Source organism: Cucumis melo, chromosome 10 (assembly GCF_025177605.1).
Source record: "Cucumis melo cultivar AY chromosome 10, USDA_Cmelo_AY_1.0, whole genome shotgun sequence".
Lineage (NCBI taxonomy): Eukaryota > Viridiplantae > Streptophyta > Magnoliopsida > Cucurbitales > Cucurbitaceae > Cucumis > Cucumis melo.
The window spans coordinates 3,935,686-3,958,323 of record NC_066866.1 but is presented as its reverse complement, the minus strand read 5'-3'; the positions used below and the strand labels follow the sequence as shown (position 1 = coordinate 3,958,323).

Genomic DNA, 22,638 nt, shown 5'->3' with positions numbered 1-22,638 from the left:
CTCTTCGTATCAGTATCGATTAGATTAAGTTTCCTACCTTAATTAATAATATTTATTATTTTTCTAAAGAATAGTTTATAGTGAAACACTAAATTGAATCCAAACACAAAATATAAGAATTAGATACCGTAATGTTTCGGAAGAGTTAGGACTAAATAGAGACCCAAAATTTAAGTTTTCCTCTTGCGAATGTTGAAGCTCTGCTGAATGGTGATAGCGGGAAAACATTATTCAAGCCATTCCCAAAATGGCTACCGCCGGCTCCGTTAATACCTTCACGACGACCCTACTCAATTTCCCCGCCAATGTTTCTCACCTTTTCCGGTCACGGTGGACGGTGCTTCACTCGGAAACAGGAGCTTCTTCTTACTTTCTCAGTACTTCGAGACTTCGTTTGCTTCACTCTAAATCCACTGTTGCAGCACTTGAAAACGAATTTTCCTCCTGCAAATTTACCGATAGCTCGCAGGTTCACTTTCATGCTTCGTTTAATTTTCTAGCATTGTTGTAATTGTAGATTGAGATTCGGGATTCATGATCATATTCACTACAATTGCGAGTCCAGAAAAGCTTATGATTAAATAATGGTGGTTTGCTCATGTCTCTACTAAATTTTGTGGACACTGTCTTTTGCATCTTCTGTTTGTTTAATTGTAAATAGTGATGTATTATTGTCGGTGGGTAGGGTGTTCGATTCGGTGGTGAAGAGTTTTTGACGAGATTACTTGCCAGAAGATGGACGTTGGCTAACCCCGATACCAAAATAAGCAAAGTTATGTTCTCAGCTACAGATACAAACCTCCATGATTTTTCAGCCAGTCATCTCTTCTTGGGAGTAGATACTGATATTTGTATGCCTAATGATGTGTTGGGGACAGATAATTCGAACCAATCGTTCTATATAGTTAGGGATGATTTATTGCATCCGCTCATAAATGGTAACAAGGCAAGAAAATTGGATGGGGTTCTACCTCTTATTGAAGATAATTCAGTGACTGACGTGGTAAGATTATGTCTCTTGGGTGTATCGTGAAGGAAGTTTATTGCTGTAAAAGTTTGCTTATTCAAATAGCTGTTGTGAATGCCAGTTCTCTACCAGTTTCCGTACATTAATGTTTTTTCTTATTGGTTCCTTCATCATTGGTGTTCTGTCAAGGACAAATGGAAAAGAATTAATGTGGTAGATGCATTTTCATCATGTTTTATTTTAGTTATCAACTATCTTTAGATGCTGAAGAATAAGGCATTTAGATGATCTATTAGGTTAGAAACTTAAAATTTATATGAATATCGGCTGTATTCAAATTTAGGTTTAGTTTGAAACTAATCAAGCGAATTCCTAATTCCCTATTACCATAGATTTTACGTGCAGTGGTCTCCTAAGGTTTAGATTTTTGTTAGTTATTCTGAATGAAAAAAACTATTTTCATGTCTATTATAATTTCTCTGCTAATCTTTCCTTTTATTTTCATTTGTGACATGATTGTTTCACAACGCGATTCTGTGATTAAATTTGTGTACATGTTAACCGTCTCCATGATCAAGAGACAAAGTTGGAATTGTTGAGATTAGAGTGGAGAAATTTCATCTGTCTGTATCAAGATCATGAAAATGTGACTTCGATGAGTTTTTTATTTTGAGTGGATCACTGCTGAAATTTTGCATTAACATCACACCTACTTCTAAATTCTTGTTTAGAGAAAGCATGTGGGGTATGTCATTCATCGAAATTTTTTCTTAAATTTATTTGCATGCAATACACAAACATTTGACGGACAGAAGGTTAGTGGATAAGTTAGTTAATTATTACGTAAATCTGGAAACATTCAGGAAACTGGTCACAGCTTCAAAGTTAGGTCAGGTACATTAGGAAACCTTTTTACCATTTTCTTTCTGCATCAAGATTGTCCATCCCTCTTATTCATGAGTTTGGTGAGGCCAGGTTTAAGTTTTGGCGCTGATTGTTTCATGTAATTGATGGAACTAGAATTCTTTATTTAGTTTAGTTTTATTCATAACTATGCCAGCTTTGAATGACATTTACCTTTAGAATCAGGAACAATGCTCTGAATGTGATCCATTTTATAGGTTACTTGTGGGGGTTGTCAAAGTGCACATGCAGCTGCTACTGGTAGGAGTTTTCCTGTCTGAAGAAACCTCTCCCTTTCTTTTTTCTTCGCACAAGTGTGTAGCCACAAGTATATGGCATAAACTTTTAGTAGAGCAACAACAAAAGGTGTTCGCAAGGATTAGGGTACATTTCATTCACTTGCACTTGTGCCACTGCGGTTGCATATATTTTTTTTTAAAATGCTTTATTTATTCTTCTTTCCTCTTCTTTCTCCCTGCAAAGAAAATCTATGAGCTATAACTTGCTCCAAACTACTCCAGACTAGCACATAATGGAATATATAACAAGATATACATACTAACATCTATTATTTTCCCCTAGTCTTTCATGTCTTCCTTTCACCCCCTCCCAGGTGATTGTAAACGAGCCTTGTAGAAATTTGTTTCTGTATACTGATTTTCTACTTTCAGCTGTTTTATGTGCAGAAAGAGGTTTGAGGTCACATCTACTTCTACGAGGGGAGCAACCTGAATTTTTAACTGGATACAACTTGATGTCAACAATATATGGAAACGTCACATATGTTCCAAGATCTATTTATGCCAATAGGGAAAAAGTGCTCAAGAGTCAAGCTGATTTAGTGGCCGGCAATAGTGGCAGTGTCTTATGGTTCGATGATATTTTATCCACTTCTCTTGGGAAGCAACCACGTTCATATGGAAGAAGGGTTATAGTTATCAACGAAGGAGCTGGAGATGCTATCGCCTTGCTAGGTAACTGTAAACCATTCTTTCTGAAGTGTGTCGTCTTAATATGCATACCCGTTCCATCAACTTAGCCAGGGGATTGTATTACATATTTATTTTTAACCTTCAGCATGAGGGATTGTTTACATTTTTTCCCCCACATTTGGTCCTGAAATGTCTATCCATCAGAAGTTCATTGGACAAGAATTCTGAATCCACATCCTGTAGCAACCTTGTAGGCAAGATGGGAAAGATTTTATTGTTTCTCTCCTCATTTTCCGGGATTTTATATTTGCATGGTGCAGTTATATTTTGATACACTTGCCCTGCTTGTTGGTAGACCTTGAATTGCAACCATTATATGAATAAACAAAATCGTGCATGAAAATGTTCTTTCCAGTTTGACACTAATTAGATGCGAAAATGTAATTCTATGGTTTGATATATTGAGAGTGGCTTGATTAGATTGTCTGTCACTTAAATGTGAACGTTGGTGGGGAGATTGAATTATGTTGTCGACTCTATTCTCTTCTGTCCCATCCACTGTCAGCTAATAACTTTTGCCCATAGATTTGCCACCTGAAATTTAGGGGGCTAAGATAGAATCCAAAGAAGATCTTATATTTTGTATTTATTTATTTTTTGGCTAAAGAAACACATATGTTTCCTCTTATGACTGCACAATTAACTATCTAGTTGTAGTTTTTATTTGTTCTATATCTTTTCAGGCATTGTTTCGTTGCTAAATGCTCACTCATTCATAGGTTTAATTCGACTCGTGAAGTACCTTTCCCAGGATCATTTACTTGGGAAACATAGGGTCATTAAATTTGTTGTAGATGCCGGCACTGGGACAACTGCTATTGGTTTGAGTCTTGGAGCTCTATGTTTAGGGTGTATACTCAAACCCGTCTTGTGAACTCCATTTGAGAATTGCATAAGTTATTAATGTTACTGTGTCTTAATGAAACACTCTTTCTTTTTCATTCATGCTAGGCTCCCGTGGGAGGTAACTGCAGTGATGCTGGCTGATAGAATTGACGGATATAAACGGCAAGAGAAGCGTTTGATTTCTGAATTCAGGAAGCATTTTGGCGCTCCTCTTGACCTAGACAAGGATGAAGTAAATGGGGGAATTGTAAATTGGGTAGAGCGCCTCCGTCAAAGAAAGTGAGTAGTTCGTTTTAATTTTGACCCCTTTATGGCAAATTATTTTCTTCAGACTTGCATTTATTGACGTACTATCTAGTATCTGCCTTATTGCAGAAAAATTGAATGATACATTTTAATTTTTAAACTTTAGGTCTCTATTTTCAAATAGTAATAAGAGATGTTTTTAAATATAGCAAAATAAGTTTACTTGTTTATGTATATAACAAAATTTTACATTTTATTTGGGATGGACTACAATAGACTCAGTTAGACTTTTATCATTGGTAAAAAGTAATATTTTTCTATATTTGTAAATATTTTTAATAGTGCTACAATTTAAAACAATTTCCGTACTAATAATAATAAGACATTTTCAAATATAACTAAATGAACTAAAATATTTACAAGATACAACAAAATTTTATATACAACGTGATTATCAATGTCTATCAATAATAGACATGAAATTTTGCTATATATGGTAAGTATTTTCAAGAGCTTTGCTATTTACAATAATTCCTCGATAATAATAATTATATCGTACTAATTGAATTAGGGCGATTCTGTGTTACATTCTCTCTCCCACCTTGTAGATTTGGCAATGTGCTGGATGGAGAAGTGGAGGCTTGCAGACAAATTGCTCAGAAAACCGGTATTCTTGTTGATCCTATTTACACTCTAGCTGCTTGGGAAATGGCTACTTTTCTTTCTCAAAAGGGAGCCAAAGCGAATGGAGATCTGGTGGTATTGCTTCATACTGGTGGTACTCTGGGCTTGTTTGGACTAGCTCAAAGGTATAAATCTTACTTTAATGATCTGAAAAATTTTGTTCCCTAATTAACAATTGTAGAATAACAACTCAATTTTTTAAATGACCGAGTTCTCTCGCTCAATCTCTGTAAGAGTGCGTGATTACTAGGTGGAAGACAATGGTACTTATAAGGTTCCTGTTGTTAATAAAATGATATAGTAGTAAGCGTGTGTATATATTTGGCCAAATATTTGTTTTATCTCTTATGCTACACTTTCAAATTATACACTCACACACACACACACACACACACAAAGTCCTCTATCCTACTTTTTTTAACGACTTTTTCTTGCTACTGTATGAAAGTTACCATTTACATTCTTACCTTTTAACATTTTTCGTTCATACTTTTTCTATTCTTTCTTTTTGGTCCATAGATGTTAAATGTAGAAGATGAAAAGCTTACATGGGTTCGTGCTTGATGGGTTAGTTAAAATTTGGAGGTCGGGGATGATTTTAAAATGACTAGAATTACTTTTCTCATTTTAAAATGACTTTATAGGTTGCTTTTAATCATTCAAAATCAATTTTAATAATATGAAAAATACGTTTAATAATGCAAAATTAAATACAACAAAAGTTATTTTAACCATTTCAAAATCACTCCATACATGCACTAACCCACCTAAGAGGGAAGAAATGATTTTTTTTCTTGATTAGGTGGCATGACATCTACAAAACTCATGAAGTATTATGTCATTTAGCTTATCATCAATCACTAATAGAAGAAAATGCATGATTAAAAAATATTAGAAGATAAAGTAGAAAAGCAAAACTTTTGAGAACGTAAGGAGCATCTCAAAAGACTAGGAACTAGGAAGTAAATAAAACACATATTTGGCCTACATTCTTTTGTAGTTACTTTATTCTTTAGGGAGAGTAGGGGATGGGGTCAAAAGAGTAGACTGTAGCAACAGTCATGTCTTGAAAATTCTCATCAATATAAAGATACACGTCCTTATGAACACAACACAAAAATGCCTTCCCATTCCCACAGTTATAAAGAAGATGCCTAATTTAAGAATAGTAGTAGTAGTAGGGAAATAGTTTCGAGCAGTAGCGGGTAATTAAAAAAGATAAGGTGTTGGAATAATGTTGTGTGATGTGTGGTTGAAATTGAAACTTTATGCAGTAAAGTTCTTAGGATTGGTGGGAAAGGGAAGCAGAGGCAGAGGCAGAGCTAGTTAAGAGAAGAGAAGAGAACAGAGCAGGACATCCCTTTCACTTACTTTTTGTTTATGTAAACCAAGAAGAAAAAGATTGGACTTTGGAGAGACAGAAAAGGGTGTGGGTTGGTGGTGGCCCATAAATCATGTGGAGCAAATGGGGAACACAACCTAGTTAACCCTACTATACATAAAAACTCTTTTCATACTTCACTCACCCCTCCTTTTGTCTTCTTTTGTGTTGAATATCCTCTTAAAGGAAACACCAACCCCCTCTTCACAAAAACTATCCACCACTACTTTTATTTTCTCTCTTTCTCGAAACTACTGGTGTAGTTTAGTGGATAAACTCAAACACTAAAGGAGTGTATCGGTGTTTGAAGTAACGAATTACTATTATAGTCCTAAGTTATTATAGTTGAATTGTAATAGTTTGTGTTTGGAGTATATATTATTTTAGTTTGGATTATAATAGTATGTGTTTGCCGTGTGGATTATTTTAGTTTAAGAATGAGATACTAAACACCGTAGCAAAGAATAAAAAAATGATGAATGTCAAGTAGTAAAAAGTGTGGCAAATAGAGAGGTTGAAATAATGTATATTATAGCTAAATATGGTTGTTATAGTCTTGCATAATCTCCGTCTCAAATAACCTCTAATTATCTCTCTTAAAACTAGAGGCATATAGTTCTATCATCTCTCTATATAGTACCACGCAGTGCAACATGAGTTGAATTGACACCTTTTTTTCAATCAACTCGAAAATTTGGATGGGTCGAATTAGTCTTATGAAGGACTCAAACAAGTTCTCTAATCTACTTCTTAAAATTCGGGATAGGTTGAGTTACTATAGATATATATAATTTAAAATACTTAAATTTATCCATCATTTGTAACAAAAATTCGTAAGACTTAGTGTTGAATAATAAACATTCATTGATAACTGTTACAAACTTTCAAGAATTAAAACTTATATTCATGCATGCATGTGTATGTATACAAACATGCATATACGTATTCCTTTTTCTTTTTCCTTCTCTTAAGGAATATATTTGTGCTACTGTTCTTAGGAGGGCATGATTTAATTTTTCTTGTTTCACTTTCCAAAAGCATCATCTACAAAAGTATTGTTTGGTTGTCACTATTATTTTTTTTTCACCATCCATAGTAAACGTAAAATTAAAATATCTAGGGTACTGTTTTTGTTGAAGAAAAAAATTGAATTAAAGCTTTAATTTTTAAAATAATAATAGGATTCCTATTATCCTCTTTCTCATGTCAAGATGGTTTTAGAGCAATTTTTTCTTCTTTAAAGTACTTTATTAGATGAAGTTTGAACTTGTTAATGATTCTACTTCATGGATGATTGTTATAATGAGATTGGATGAGTCTTGCAGCCTTACTTGCTCCAATAAATTGACGAGAATGTCAACATAAACATAACTCAAATGTTTTGAGTTTGTATTAATTAATTTGGACTAGAAGTGAGCATTGAGTCGATTTTTTTGATCAAATCATTGTCAAATCGACCATGGTAGTCGGTTGATTTGTCGGTAAGGTCAAGTTAAGTCTTTGTAATTAAAATGTTATCCAAACCGAGACCGAGCAAATACATCCTTATATTCGTGTGCAACTACTTTTGACTTGATTTTTTGTTCTATCATATTCATTCTAATCGGTGACAAGAGACAACTAAGTTAAAAGAAAAACGATATAAAATTGGGAAATCGAGTGTTAGAGAATCTGTGTTAAACCAAGCAAAGGATGAGAGAAATTTTAAAATTGAAAACATAAACATAGGGAAAATAGTGAGCATTGGAAACTTGAAAGAGAGAGAGAGAGAGAGAGAGAGAGAGAGAGAGAGAGAGAGAGTAGAGAAAGAGAGAGCAGAATTTCGAGTTTTAAGGAAAGTGGGATTTTAAGGAGTGGGTTGCGAGGTTGTCGGTCCATTTTCTATATTAATACCATATTTTGTGGGTAGTAGAGCCCCTCCACTCCATTTCCACTTCACTCACACCTTCTTCTTCTTTCCATCTTCAAATTTTTAATTTCATATCTAATAAACCATTTCAATTTATTTAAAACAAACACTTTCATCAATCAGAGAACTAAGATAGAAAAGTTGAAAAATAAAAATAACTTGCATTTATCTCTCTCTCTCTCTCTATACATGTAGGTGGATGTGAAAATTTAAATTTGGTGAAGTTGGCCACAAGGTTTACTTACTTTCCCCCTCATCTGCCCAACCCTGACCACTCCAGCTAAGCCATTGTCTTTTGTCAAACTCACTTCAATTCCACAACACATAGTCCTCTCTCTCTCTCTCTCTCATACACTTTATTTCTCTCTTTCCTTCTTTCCAATCTCTCTTACTTTATTGTATTAAATGCATCTAATAGCTTTCTATTTTCAAATACAAACTCCATCATTATCACCTCTATCCAATCTCGACTAAGCTAAGCTAAGCTCAACAAAGTTTTAGTTTATAATTAACCTTCGTTGTTAATTGGTGGTAAATGGATATTATGTTCTTCTGCATGGGAGCATTAATAATTTCACAAACATGCAATATATATATATTAATATCAGGAATTGGAAAAACAAAATCTCAATAATTGAACCAAAGAAGAAAAATAGAAAAGAAAAAGAGAAGAAAAAAGGAGTCAAGAAGTACGAGTAGTCAAAAACAACAACCTGAAAAAGGCACTATTGGGCACCCGACGCAATTTTAATTATTATTTGTCCTCGTGTGCTAAAAACATTTTTTTCTTTTTCTTCCCTCATCTCCTCCACGTGTACGGCTGTTCTTTCATCACATAAGCACCTTCAGGGTCATTCTCGTCATTTTCTCTCTTCGTCTTCCTAAACAGCAAAGGACATTTTCATGGACCTTGGCCCCAAAAGGATGGATTATACTAACACCATATCAAACTCAACCTAACCCTTTTCCCTTTTCCTCTGCCTTCTTTCTTTTTTTTTTTTCTTTTTTTCCACTTCAACTTTTTCACTCTCTGATACTCTAAACAGGAATCCATTCCGTTTTTTGTTTTTGTTTTTGTTTCAATCGTAAAACCCAGAGAAACAGAGACGTCGGCGACCACGAGGACAACGACGACGTATTCCTTTTTCTTATTCTGCCATGTTTCATATTTGAGTAAGACGGGAAGACGCTAAAACCAGCTATTCTCTCTGTTTCCGTCCGACCCATTTGAGGTTTTTTTTTTCCCACCGCGCATGGCGGAAACCGGTGTATATGGGCGGTTTCTAGCGGGGAGTTTAGACCCGAGAGCTCAAGAGTTCCGGCCGAGATATTCGACTACTTTGTTTATGCCGCAACCCCATCGGGTTTTCTTTCAGTACCCAACAATTAGCGACGTTCCTCTCCTGCCGTTTTGCGAGACCGGTGCAACTTACCCGCCGTTTCCAACGGCGGAGTCGGCGTATGTTCCGGTTCGGTCGCCGGTGTCGTCGGTTGCGACTCGGTCGTTGGTGGTGAGTTCGGTTCCTTGCGACGTAAGCGAGACGATGGTGAGGAGAGAATTGGAAGTATTTGGGGAGATTCGAGGAGTGCAAATGGAGAGAGTTAAAGAAGGGATTGTAATCGTTCATTTCTATGATATTCGCCATGCCGAGAGAGCTTTGCGAGAGATCCGGGATCAGCACATGCACCATCAATGTCGTCTTCGTAACTACTTCAACAATAACAACAACAACAATAACGGTTTCTTGTTATCAAATTCCTCTCTGCCTCGCCCTTCTCCGGCGCCTGGCCTCATCGCCGGCCATGCTGTTTGGGCTCAGTTCATCGTTCCGGCTGGGAAAAATCAGGGCACCATCGTTATCTTCAATCTTGACTCCACCGTTTCCACTTCTTGTCTCAAAGAAATCTTTGAACGTTTTGGTATATTCTATTCAACTTCTTTATGGGTTTTGATTTTGATTTGTAAGGGATCTGAATACGACGGGTTTTGCTTTGTGTTTTTATTTTGTGGGGACTGGACTAGAATATGTGGGGTTTGTTTACTTTTCTGTTTATTCTATTTGTCTGCTTATTACAAAATCTTTATAAACATGGAAGCCCCTCTTTTTAATTCTCAGTGTTTGTTTTCAAGGTCAAGTGAAGGAGTTGAGAGAGACGCCACTGAAGAAACAACAAAGATTTGTGGAATTTTTCGACATCAGGGACGCCGGAAAAGCTCTTAAGGAGATGAACGGAAAAGAAATCAATGGAAAATCTGTTTTGATTGAGTTTAGTCGTCCTGGGGGCCATGGGAACAAGTTCTTCAATGCTAACTTAACTACTCCGGCCATCTGTGGCTCGAATAATATATACTCCAGGAGTTTAAAATGTCCACCGTCACGACCTCCGCCGCCACCGCCGAGAAGTTTCTCTGGTGGGGTAGGTTCAAATGTTCCGCCGCGGTGGTATTACTCGAAACCCCATACGTCCTCTAGGAAATGGAATCTCAACAAGGGGAGTCGAAGCCCGAGAAACCCTCGGAAGAGCTCGGAGTCCGATGATGTGTATGAAAAAATGGGTTCCGTTGATCTGAATGCCGGCGGTGAGTGTAATGAAATTGAAGAGCGAGAATCATTTGGGGTTTTGAGAAAGAATTCAAAGAACAGCCATAGTAGTTCTTCTGTTGGTGCTGATCAACAACAAGTGCAGCCCAGTAGGAATAAGCTAAGAAAATGTAGACAATCCAGGAAGTTCGATTCTCGATTCTTGATAAACGATAATGATTCCGATTGCAGAGATTCGAGAACTACTGTGATGATCAAGAACATCCCCAACAAATACAGGTTTTGAGAAGAAAACAACAAATTCATTTTCAAACAAAATTATGGGATCTTTTGTTATTATTATTATTATTATTACCTTTTTTTTATTCGTATAGTGTTCTGACTTGGATGCAGTCAGAAATTGTTATTGAACATGCTGGACAATCATTGTATTCATTGCAACGAGCAAGTGGGCGACGACCATAACGAGCCACTTTCTTCCTACGATTTTGTATATCTCCCCATTGATTTCAAGTGAGTTGTTTGTTCGAATTTTCTCAGAAGTTATTTGGAAAATGATAGATGTTTATGTTTGTGTTTATGAGAATGTTCGTTGTAATTTTCAGCAACAAGTGCAATGTTGGATATGGGTTTGTAAACATGACCTCACCAGAGGCTACATGGAGGTTGTACAAGGCGTTTCATCTTCAACCTTGGGAGGTTTTTAACTCCAGAAAAATCTGTGAGGTTACTTATGCTAGAGTACAGGTGCTTGACTTCATTCTTGATTCATCATCATGGATTATTGTTGTTGGAATAACTTGAATCTGTAATCTGACTTTGTACGACTATGTAGAATATTTCATATTTGACATCTTTAATTACGGTTTATTTACGATTATGACCCTAGGGTTTAGAGAAGTACATCAGGGATCTAATCATTCTATTAATTGTTCTAATTCTGCTCTGTAAATTTATGCGTTGATTCCTTGCTATTTTATGTTTTTGTGTATTCTTTATTTGTTGATATCCTAACAATTGTTTTGTTTTGTTTAATGGGGGGTTTTTTGCAGGGACTGGAATCACTGAAGGAGCACTTTAAGAACTCAAAGTTCCCATGCGAGATGGACCACTACTTGCCAGTGGTGTTTTCGCCGCCTCGGGACGGGAGGAAACTGACGGAGCCAATGCCGATTGGAGGGCAGAGACAGTCAATCGCCATTGGCCTCTCAACTACTCCATCTTGTTCTGGGAATGATGAGATGGAGGGTGAAGAAGAAGACGACGATGTTGCAACAACAACAACATTGGTTGATGACCAACAGGAGGAAAGCATGAAAGGAAACAACAACAGTAGCAGTGGAAGCATTGATGAAGACGACACAGACGGTGATGAGTATCATGAAGTTTCTTAAAAATGGCTGCAAAATGTTGATAGAAAAAAAAAAAAAGACGTGGTATTAGTCTCTCATTGCTGCAACTGCAACCACCAATGACTTAGTGAAGGTCAAAGCCTTTTAATTTGGGTTCTTTTTCCCAGGTTAGAAACCGTCTCTTTCTCTCTCTTTCTCTTTCTCCTTTTCTTTCACATATGGAGTGTATTAAATTTCTTACTCCATGCTCAGATGCTGTAACATTATTATTGTAGAAAAAGTCCCAAAAAAAGCATCCTCTTTGTTGTTTTCTTATATGGTTTATTTCTGAGGTAATTTCCTTCATTTTGATATGATCAAAGATGCTATGTCCCATATGACTACATTAATATGTTTCCATGTCCTACACTCACATTAACATTTGAGAGGACCCAAATGGATAAAGATTGAAACTTTGCCTGGTCTTTGTCACATCACCATGCATTCCATTTTTTTTCCAAATTTTTTTTTCCATTTTTCTCCTTATTTCCCCTCAAAGAAAACTTATAGATGCATTTAAAAAACAAAACTATATTTGTTGAAATCTCTGTATAAAATGGGTTTCAAAACCCTAATAGGAATGTTTTATATTATTATTTTTGGTCTTAATGGTTGTTTTTCTTTTTAATGGGTTTGGTTTTTCGTTTCTGGGAAACGTTATTATAGTTTTAGCTAATTTTCAAATAAATAATACAGTACTTTCCAAATATTGTCATTCGAATTTAGTTGAAATTTTAAAATTGTTTGTTAATATATGAAAAATAAAACGTAAAAAAATTATGTTCAATTCCAAAGTAGCATCGGAATGTTTGTATTATACACCCACTTTATTAATCTCAAAATTAAAGTTAATATTATCGATTTTGATAAATGATACCAACCAAAATAATTACAGATTTTAGACATTAACATGAATCATTTTTCTTTACCCTTTGCGAGAATTTGAAAAGTTTTTTTTAAAAAAGAAAACAATAATTCGAAAAGAGTAAACCATTAGTTTATTATTGTGTGTAGATAAAGATAAAACCTAAAACCATGCAGAAAGTAAATATTTTGAAGCTATGGCAACTGTATCTATGTCTCTAGTATTGCGGTTGAGTTTGATTGTTTGGAGGGAGGATGATAATCGTTAATTTGATTAAAGTCTCGTTCGGTATCGAGGTGGTGAAGGATAGGAAGGATAGGAGTGGTGGAGGTTCTTTCTCTCATATTTGTCGTGGCTAGAACGTGATGGCACAATTTGTTGTACGTAAAGCTTTGAAGAATTAAAGAGTCTTTCTTGTTCATTTCTTTTTACGGGAGTGCATGCATAGGTTGAGCAGATGATGAGAAGGGTAGAAGAACAGTAAGGAAGTCCGTACGAGTGGGAAGAAAGGAACAGTACAGTATTATGTTATGAATATTTTTAATTCTTTTTATATAATTGTTGGATTCTGTTTGTTTATAACCATTTCATATCTGTTTTCATTGGATTCCATTCCCACACTTCACTGAACCCCAAATTCAAAATTTCTTCGTTCAACTTTTTACCTTGGTCTAACAAGTAGTAGAGTTGTAAGATTGAGTTTCTCGATAATTGTAAAAGAAATAGTTTAAAAAAGGTAAAATAAAGTTACTTAGTGAATGAAAAGTAGATGTAGAAGGAAAGATAGAATTTTGTCTTGAATGTGAAAAGTATAGAAAACGAAAAGACAAAATGGACTCGATAAACATATAAGTTGAGTAACCTTTTTATTTATATATCAAATTATGAAGTTGGTGAGGGAAATGATAGTTAAGTCATTCATTGTAAACATGAATCCGAATCAAACAAATTGGGAAGAATTAGAAGAAAAGAAAAGTAAAAAAGAATGGAGTTTGGGGGAGGGAAGTTGCAAATTGAGGGGAGATGGGATCCTTACAACATTCATTTACTGTTTTGTTCAAACAATGTCAGTGTTTTGTCAATTTGAGTCAGTCAAAATGATGTGGGGGTTTGACACGTGGAGGATTGTGATGTGGGGCACGTCATGTATTTATATTGATTGGATAATGGATATGGCTATGGATAATTGGATAATTGGATAATTGGATAATTGGATAATTGGATAATTGGATTTGTGTGTGATTTGAGTGAGTTTCAATCTAATTCTTACATTTGTTTCTGTTGGGTGTCATTGCTGACACAAAATACATACTTTTGCTTATTCATATTCATATCATATTAAGGTTCTCTTTTTGTTTTTTTCTTTTACATTTTAAATTTTGAATCCTACGAACAAAAGACAAATTTTTTATTATGTTTGGATCAATATACTTGAGAGAAAAACACAACTTTAATTTTAGTCTTTTGCTTATTCTATTTTTATTTATTTATGTGTTTTTAGGATTTAGGGTTTTCTTTGAGTAAAAGAATTTGATAAACTATTTACACTTTACAAAACAAAACCATTAAAAACAAAATTTATTATACATAGATTTCTCTATGAAATGTAAATATTCTGTTAAATGTTCTATTTTCGATAATTTTATTTTTTATATAAATTAAATAGAGGTTTTTTTAAAAAACATAACAAAGCGGAAAAATATTTATATAGAATAATTATAAAAATGGAAAAACCCCACATGCCTGTCATGGAAAATACAAAAAATAATCTGTCAACAATCCGCATAATATATTTGGTAACGCGCATAGTATATTTGATACATGATCGTTTAGATTTGGTTATAGTCCAAAACTAAACGATTTTTTTAAAAAAAAATTTGGTAGACAATCGTTTAGATTTAGTTAAACAATTTTTTTCACGATTCTTTATACACAATCTTTTAGCTTTGGTTACCTTAATTTAAATGGCTAAACGATTTTTTCAAGATTCGTTATACATCTAAACAACGTATAAAAAGAAAAGAAGAAAGACATGTATGTAGCGAAAAAAAAATGGAAAGAATTGCAGCAGTTTGTTATATTTACGAAAGTTTCTCAACTACGTACCTCCTAAATTTAGTTTCTCATACACGTCTAAACATTCCTTTATTAAGAAATGCTTTTCTTTTCTTTTCTTTTTTCTTTAATCTTATTTTTATTTCAATTTTTGAAAATGAATGGTATTTTTTTTCCAAAAAATTATCATTATGAAATAAAGATTTGAAAGAAATTATTGTAAATGACAATATTATTAAAAATATTTTCCAAATACAACAAATTTCAAACTTTATCAATGATAGATATTGATAACTACTGATAGATTTCTATCGAAGTGTATCAACATTTATTATTAATAAAATTTAAAATTGTACTTTATATTTGGTAAATATTTTATTATATTAAAAAAACATACGTGAAGATTTGACAAAACGAGATAGAAAGAGAAATTGGGAAGAGAAAATGAAGTGTATGTAGAGAGAGATATTGTATGAGATTGTGCCAATTTTTCAAAAGTGTGTGTTTAGTGTTTTTGATAAACCCAAGATCGCATGCTTCTCCACACTATTTCTTCAATACATACTCCCATTTCTTTGTTACTTTATATTAACACAAAACTCACAGACTTTTCTTTACCTTATTTGTTATGTTAATAATTAATTATTATACTTATTTTAGTACTCCCAATGTTTCTTATTCTAAACAAAACTCTTTTTTTTTCTTAATTATTTCATTACTTCGTTCTTTATTGAAAAATAAATGTTTTATCCATTTGATGGGACGTTTAGTTCGATAGATTTTAAAAATTTGTTTATTGTTTTTCGAATTTGATTAGTAATTCAATTATTATATGCAGAAAAAACACATAATATTGCATGAAATGATGATGAAATATGCTTACTTTTGAAAAGCCCGAAACCAGTTGTGAAATATTTATCTAAAATAGGTTTTGTATATAGCAAAATATAAAGATTTTTTTTTTCAAATATAGAAAAATTTGATGAATTATTTAAACTTCGTAGAACAAAATCATTAAAAGATAAATTTTATTACACTCATTTTTCTATGAATTGTAAATATTTTATAAAAGTTTTGTTTTTTTATAATTTCTCAAATATAAAAGCATATTTCCAAAAATAGAAAAATATTTTTAATTTATTGAAAATTAAGAAATCTGCCAACCAATTGAGTTTTCTTTTTTAAAGAAAACAACAATAACCTTGAAGAAAAAAAAAAGAAAAAACAAGAATCTAATATTGAATATTTTCGTTAATTAATCTTATCAAAAGAAATAAAATACTAAATTAAAATTAATAGGTAAAACTTATCATAATCAAATTAAATATTTCTATACGTTTTTTATATGTAAAATGTAATATAGATGACATTTAATTTCGGAACAAAAAGTTGAGTAAACTATTAATTAACTTAAAAGTATATTTAGTTCAACGATAATTGACACAACAAGATGAAATTCACGGACAAATTTGACTCCAAATTTCATAAAATTGGAAGTGAAGGTTGGGCTTTGGCAGGTTTCTTAATATGAATACAAAAACTTGAATAAGCAAAGCCGTTGTATTTACTATTTGTGCTAACACCAAATGTCATTTCACAAGCAAACACAAACTTTTGGCATTTTGCCTATGTTTCATATTCAAATTCTTCCTAATTTTTAAATGAGTTGGGATATTTCATGTCACTCTCCCCACCACAATCCTAATTTTTAATAAACTCAAGTTTTGACTCGAAGACAAATTGCCGTCTTCAGTTCTGCCAGAGTTAAATTCAATGCTGCTTCAGAAACACTTTAAGACTTGAATTGGGATTTGGTCATTGTGCTGTGGCTTTGTATTTTCTTGGTAAGGCATTATGGGAAAGAAGAAAAATGGGGTATTCAGATATGCTGATTGGGTGGATATGTTGCTAATGGTTCTTGGTTGTTTGGGGAGTATTGGAGATGGGCTTACAACTCCACTCACTATGCTTGTTCTAAGTGGTATGATTAATCACTATTCTGTTTCTGATTCCAACTCTTTTTCAAATCATGTTGTGGACAAGGTAATTTCTTTATTACTTCTATACTTAGCTTTTGCAATAGTTTCTTTTTCTTCTATTGGAGTTTACTGGTTGTGGTTGTAATGTATTGTGTATCTGTTTTCTTGCAGTATACACTCAAGCTGATTTATATTGCTATTTGTGTTGGACTGTGTGCTTTCTTTGGTAAACTTTCTACTGCTATCCATCTTTGTTATAACAACGATATTTAAAATGATATGGCCTAATCACATATCAAGTTGTCAACACCTAACCGAAGGAGTAGATACGAATATAGTACTGGAAACTTCTCCATTGTGAGGTTGAGATGTTGGTCGTTGCTTTGTAAAACCGAATTTTATCTAATTGGCAAATAAAGAATGCGAGAAAGCGTAAACAATAGTGATTGACACATGGATTTGCGTAGTTCGCTAATGATTTGTTAGTGTTAACTATGTCGATAGGCAGAGGGAGCCATTTGTTCTAATTTCATATAATATAAGCATTGATAGGTGTTAGATGGCTTATACATAACACCTCTATAAACCTTAGTCTATAATTGTAAATAACATATAATACGACTACAATTTACATCATGTTTGTTTCCAAGTTCGTAATAATTAAGACTATTGTAGCTCAACTTGTTATGGAGTCTTGTTTTTAATTGTTTTGTCAAGGCAACATTGAAAAGTGAAACCTTCATGTTTACGACTTGTAGAGGGAATGTGCTGGACTAGGACAGCAGAAAGACAAACATCCCGCATCAGAATGGAGTACCTAAAATCAGTTTTGAGGCAAGAAGCTAGTTTTTTCGACACTAATCAAGCTGCTTCTTCTACATTCCTCATTGTTTCTTCCATCACTTCTGATTGTCACACTATCCAAGATACATTAGCTGAGAAGGTTCTCAACTCGTTAATCAAACATGTTCTTTCTTCATTCTAAACCTTATACATTAATCTAATATAGACTTTCATTTTTGTGTTAGATACCAAACTTTCTGGCTCACATCTCAGGCTTTATCTTCTGCATTCCTGCTGCATTTGTGCTCTCATGGCAGCTTGCGTTGGCTGCCCTTCCGTTCTCTTTCATGTTTATTATTCCAGGGGTTGGATTTGGAAAGGTTTACAAGAACTTAGGTGTCAAGGCCAAAGATTCTTATGTGGTTGCTGGTAGCATTGCCGAACAAGCGATCTCTTCAATCCGCACCGTGTATTCATATGTAGGAGAGCACCAAACTTTAGAGCAGTTCAGTCATGCACTTCAAAAAAGTATGAACTTTGGCATTAAACAAGGCCTTGGGAGAGGACTTATGATGGGTAGTATGGCAATGATGTATGCTGCTTGGGCATTTCAGGCATGGGTTGGCGGTATTCTCGTAACTGAAAGAGGAGAAACAGGTGGAGCCATTTTGATATCTGGAATATGTATCATTTTTGGTGGAATGTGAGTAAATTGACTTCTTCTTTTTCTTCCTTAGTAACTACCAAAATTTAATGAAAGTTTGAACAAAATGATGTTTCCCTTTGCTTATTATTGTTCAGCTGTGCTATGAATGCACTCCCAAATCTCTCTTTTATCTCTGAGTCAACAATTGCTGCCTCTCGAATTTTCGAGATGATTGATCGCATTCCTGTCATTGATGCTGAAGATGGTAAAGGAAAATCTTTGGACCGTTTAAGAGGAAAGATCGAATTTAGAGATGTTGAGTTTTCCTATCCGTCAAGACCTGAAACCTCAATTCTTCAAGGATTTAATCTCAAAGTGAATGCTGGGGAGACAGTAGGCCTTGTTGGAGGAAGTGGCTCAGGCAAGTCCACTGTGATTCATTTACTTGAGAGATTCTATGACCCTGTCAGAGGAGACATTCTTCTTGATGGTCATAGGATTAGGAAGCTTCAACTCAAATGGCTTAGATCTCAAATGGGATTAGTCAATCAAGAGCCAATTCTATTTGCAACCTCCATAAAGGAAAATATTTTGTTTGGTAAAGAAGGAGCTTCAATGCAACTTGTTAAGAGAGCAGCTAAGGCTGCAAATGCTCACGATTTCATTGCAACCTTACCTGATGGATATGAGACTCAAGTAAGACTTGTTTTCTTTCTATTCTTTTACTCATGGCTTCTTGTGATAGTTTTGAGTAGAAAAATTTAGCAACGCAGGTGGGGCAATTTGGTGTTCAATTGTCTGGAGGGCAAAAGCAAAGAATTGCAATAGCAAGAGCTCTAATCAGAGATCCCAAAATTCTTCTATTGGACGAAGCAACCAGTGCTTTGGATGTAGAGTCTGAAAGAATTGTACAAGATGCCTTGGACCAAGCTTCACGTGGAAGAACCACAATCGTCATTGCACACCGTCTTTCGACAATTCAAAAAGCCGATCGAATTCTTGTACTTGAATCAGGTAGAATAGTAGAGTCTGGTTCTCACAATGAGTTACTTCAAAGAAATAGTGAAGGAATATACAGCAAAATGGTGCAGATGCAGCAATCTTGCATGGAAAATGACCCTTCTAGTTCTTTCTATGATTTTACTGGAGAAACATATCTCCAAAGAACAGTAGGAGGAGCCAGAACTCCATTGGCACCAATAAACCAAATATCGGTTCGTCGAAGCAGCCCAATTTGGCACAACAGTCCAATATATTCTATTAGCATGTCATGTCCATACTCGGTCGACATTGACTCTAGTGATTACAGTTATTGTGAAGGCTTAAAGTATACCTCAAGTTCTTCTCAATCTCCTTCTCAATGGCGAATTTGGCGATTGAATGCACCTGAGTGGAAACAAGCATTGCTTGGTTGTATGGGTGCTGCAGGCACTGGAATTACTCAACCAATATATTCCTATTGCTTAGGAACAATTGCATCAGTTTACTTCTTAAAGGACAATGCTGCTATTAAATCAGACATTAGATTCTATTGCTTCGTATTCTTGGGCATAACATCTCTTAGTTTTATATCTAATCTTGTTCAGCATTACAGCTTCGCAATCATGGGAGAAAACTTAACCAAGAGAGTAAGAGAAAAAATGCTCGAAAAAATCATGACCTTTGAGATTGGATGGTTTGATAAAGACGAGAATACGAGTGCTGCTATATGTGCACGACTAGCTCTTGAAGGAAACTTGGTTAGATCTCTTGTAGCAGAAAGAACGTCGCTATTGGTTCAGGTATCTGTGACTGCTACTTTGGCATTTGTGCTTGGATTACTTGTGACATGGAGAGTAGCAATTGTAGCAATTGCTATGCAACCACTTATCATTGGAAGCTTCTATTCAAGAAAGGTTTTGATGAGAAATATATCTGAGAAGGCTAGGAAAACACAAGGTGAAGGCAGTCAACTAGCTAGTGAAGCCATTACTAACCACAGGACTATTGCTGCATTTTCCTCTCAAGATAGGATTTTAAGTCTGTTTGAAGCTTCAATGGAAGTCCCCAAGCAGGATAATGTAAAACAATCATGGATTTCGGGTTTAGGTTTATTCAGCTCCTTATTTCTGACTACAACAACAACAGCTTTGACGCTATGGTATGGAGGGAGACTCATAAATCAAGGGTTAGTAACACCAAAACAACTTTTCCAAGCATTTTTCATCTTGATGAGCACTGGAAAGAACATTGCCGATGTAGGAAGCATGTCATCAGATATAGCAAAAGGTGCAAATGCCATAGTATCAATCTTTGCAGTTCTAGATAGAAATACTGAAATAGACCCTCAACAACTTGAAGGGGTAAAAGTCAAAGAGATAATTTGTGGAGAAGTAGAATTGAAGAACGTATTTTTTGCGTACCCGACTAGGCCTGACCAACTGATCTTCAATGGACTGAGTCTAAAGATTGAAGCTGGAACAACCGTCGCATTGGTTGGGCAAAGTGGTTCGGGTAAATCTACCGTTATTGGATTGATCGAAAGATTTTACGATCCTAAAAAAGGAGTAATCCTCATTGATGGAATAGACATAAAGAGCTATAATTTGAGAGGTTTGAGGTTACACATTGCTCTAGTGAGTCAAGAACCTGCACTTTTTGCAGGAACTATACGCAATAACATTCTATTCGGGCAAGAAGATCGGTCAGAAAGTGAAATTAGGAAGGCTGCAAAACTTGCCAATGCTCATGAGTTTATTAGGTAACATAATAACTTAATCACCATGATCTCATTTTACAGATCCTTCTTTTCACCAAATCATTTCATTGCAGTTCTATGAAAGATGGCTATGAGAGTCAATGTGGAGAAAGAGGAGTTCAGTTATCAGGAGGTCAAAAGCAGAGAATAGCTTTAGCAAGAGCCATATTGAAGAACCCAAAAATCCTTCTACTTGATGAGGCAACAAGTGCTTTGGATAGCATGTCAGAAACTTTAGTCCAAGAAGCATTGGAAAAGATGATGGTTGGTAGAACAAGCCTCGTGGTCGCTCATCGGTTATCGACTATACAAAAAGCAGATTCAATAGCTGTAATAAAACAAGGTAAGATTGTTGAAAAAGGATCACACTCGACTCTAATTGGCCATGGACAAAGTGGAGCATACTACTCCTTGATTAACCAGCTAAAAAGTTAATCATTTTTACTCAATAATAAACAATCTTAGCATCAGTAGATTATGTATAAAAATGAATGTACTTAGAAGGTCGTTCTAAACACGTACGTAACTGAATTCAATCACGTTTGCGGTATTTGTCAGTCATCTCCATTAATCAAAGTCTATGATACTAATTGCAAGTAGACGACTCTAAGTTCCAAGTTTTCATAAATTCCAACCATAAGACGTTGATGGATGAAGGAGCCCACCATGAGACACTGTATACATGTGATAGAAATATAGACAACAAGCTATGCATTATTTCACTATCTTCTTCATCACTTCATAGTCATGTTTTGTCTTCTTAAAAAAACCACAATTTTTCTCGCTTTATCTAACAGCCGACACTTGAATTTTTCTTTTTTTTTGGGAAAAAGAGAAGAGTGTTGGATGTAAATAACATTAATTAACATGTATTAAGAACCATATCATGGGGATGATTAATCTGACATAATCTAGGATTATGATTAATTATCTAAAAAGGGATCCCTACTTGGATAAGATAAAAACAAAAGGCATAGTGTGTTGATAAACTTTTTGTTCTTTCATATGGGGTTGAGTTTTTAAGAGGAATCTACATATCTTTTGAGGTGAAAACAAAAAAGAAACATACCCATAAGACATTGTTCCCCACTATATATTAACTCCCAGCATGTAACAGTGTTTTTCCCAAACATATATGAACAGAATTGTTTAGTTCACCTAATGATCAATCAATGTATGATATCATCAATTGAACAGAAAACATCCTCTCCAACTTGCAGTTACTTGTTAAGTATTTAAAACTTTTCTTTTTCATTTCAAATGAACCCAATTACCGGCGTATCTACCATATAAGCTTAGAGAGGACTCGAGACTTTGTTCAACTTTATGCTCTTTATATAAAGTCGACATGGTATTATAACCGCCAAACTATAATAATCAATTGGCATCGAAAGCATCATTTTAATTGTATATATCAACAAACAGTTGGGAGAAAAACTACTGTTTGAATAGACTGAATTAAATAGTTATATAGTATTATGACAACTCAATGAACATATAATAACATAATTGAGTTGGTGGTTCCAGAAATCTCTAAACTCAACTACACAAACAATCCATTTCATATTCAATGAAAATTACAAACACTTTGATACAACAATACAACTACAAATATCTATTTTTTTCACAAGAAAATTAATATATATATATATATATATATATATATATATATATTTGTATCGTTGTGGTATTATATGATTGTTTAATGGTC

General features: G+C 34.4%; 3 protein-coding genes across 7 annotated transcripts; all 3 read left to right on the top strand.

The window, feature by feature from the left end:
- The first annotated feature begins 132 nt into the window (after positions 1-132).
- Positions 133-6,412, top strand: LOC103488941 (D-cysteine desulfhydrase 2, mitochondrial). Of its 5 annotated transcripts, none has more exons than XM_008447901.3 (8): positions 133-469; positions 686-1,003; positions 2,089-2,131; positions 2,542-2,844; positions 3,582-3,711; positions 3,814-3,987; positions 4,563-4,763; positions 5,913-6,412. In XM_008447901.3, the coding sequence occupies exons 1-8, from the start codon at positions 248-250 to the stop codon at positions 5,962-5,964; spliced, it is 1,443 nt and encodes a 480-aa protein (XP_008446123.1). In that variant the 5' UTR covers positions 133-247; the 3' UTR covers positions 5,965-6,412. The 5 variants fall into 5 exon arrangements, with proteins under 5 accessions (XP_008446123.1, XP_016900174.1, XP_050947187.1 ...); XM_017044685.2 differs by having other exon boundaries at positions 2,557-2,844; positions 5,913-6,319; XM_008447902.3 differs by having other exon boundaries at positions 134-469; positions 5,918-5,939.
- Positions 6,413-8,559: 2,147 nt separating this feature from the next.
- LOC103488943 (protein terminal ear1 homolog) lies at positions 8,560-12,208 on the top strand. The gene is made up of 5 exons (XM_008447903.3): positions 8,560-9,848; positions 10,060-10,750; positions 10,865-10,984; positions 11,077-11,218; positions 11,524-12,208. Exons 1-5 carry the CDS (start codon positions 9,182-9,184, stop codon positions 11,863-11,865), a joined length of 1,962 nt encoding a protein of 653 aa, XP_008446125.1. The 5' UTR covers positions 8,560-9,181; the 3' UTR covers positions 11,866-12,208.
- Positions 12,209-16,564: 4,356 nt separating this feature from the next.
- Positions 16,565-21,529, top strand: LOC103488944 (putative multidrug resistance protein). Its single transcript, XM_008447904.2, has 7 exons — positions 16,565-16,825; positions 16,933-16,987; positions 17,520-17,704; positions 17,790-18,247; positions 18,346-18,886; positions 18,964-20,930; positions 21,002-21,529. Exons 1-7 carry the CDS (start codon positions 16,637-16,639, stop codon positions 21,360-21,362), a joined length of 3,756 nt encoding a protein of 1,251 aa, XP_008446126.1. The 5' UTR covers positions 16,565-16,636; the 3' UTR covers positions 21,363-21,529.
- Positions 21,530-22,638: the final 1,109 nt, after the last annotated feature.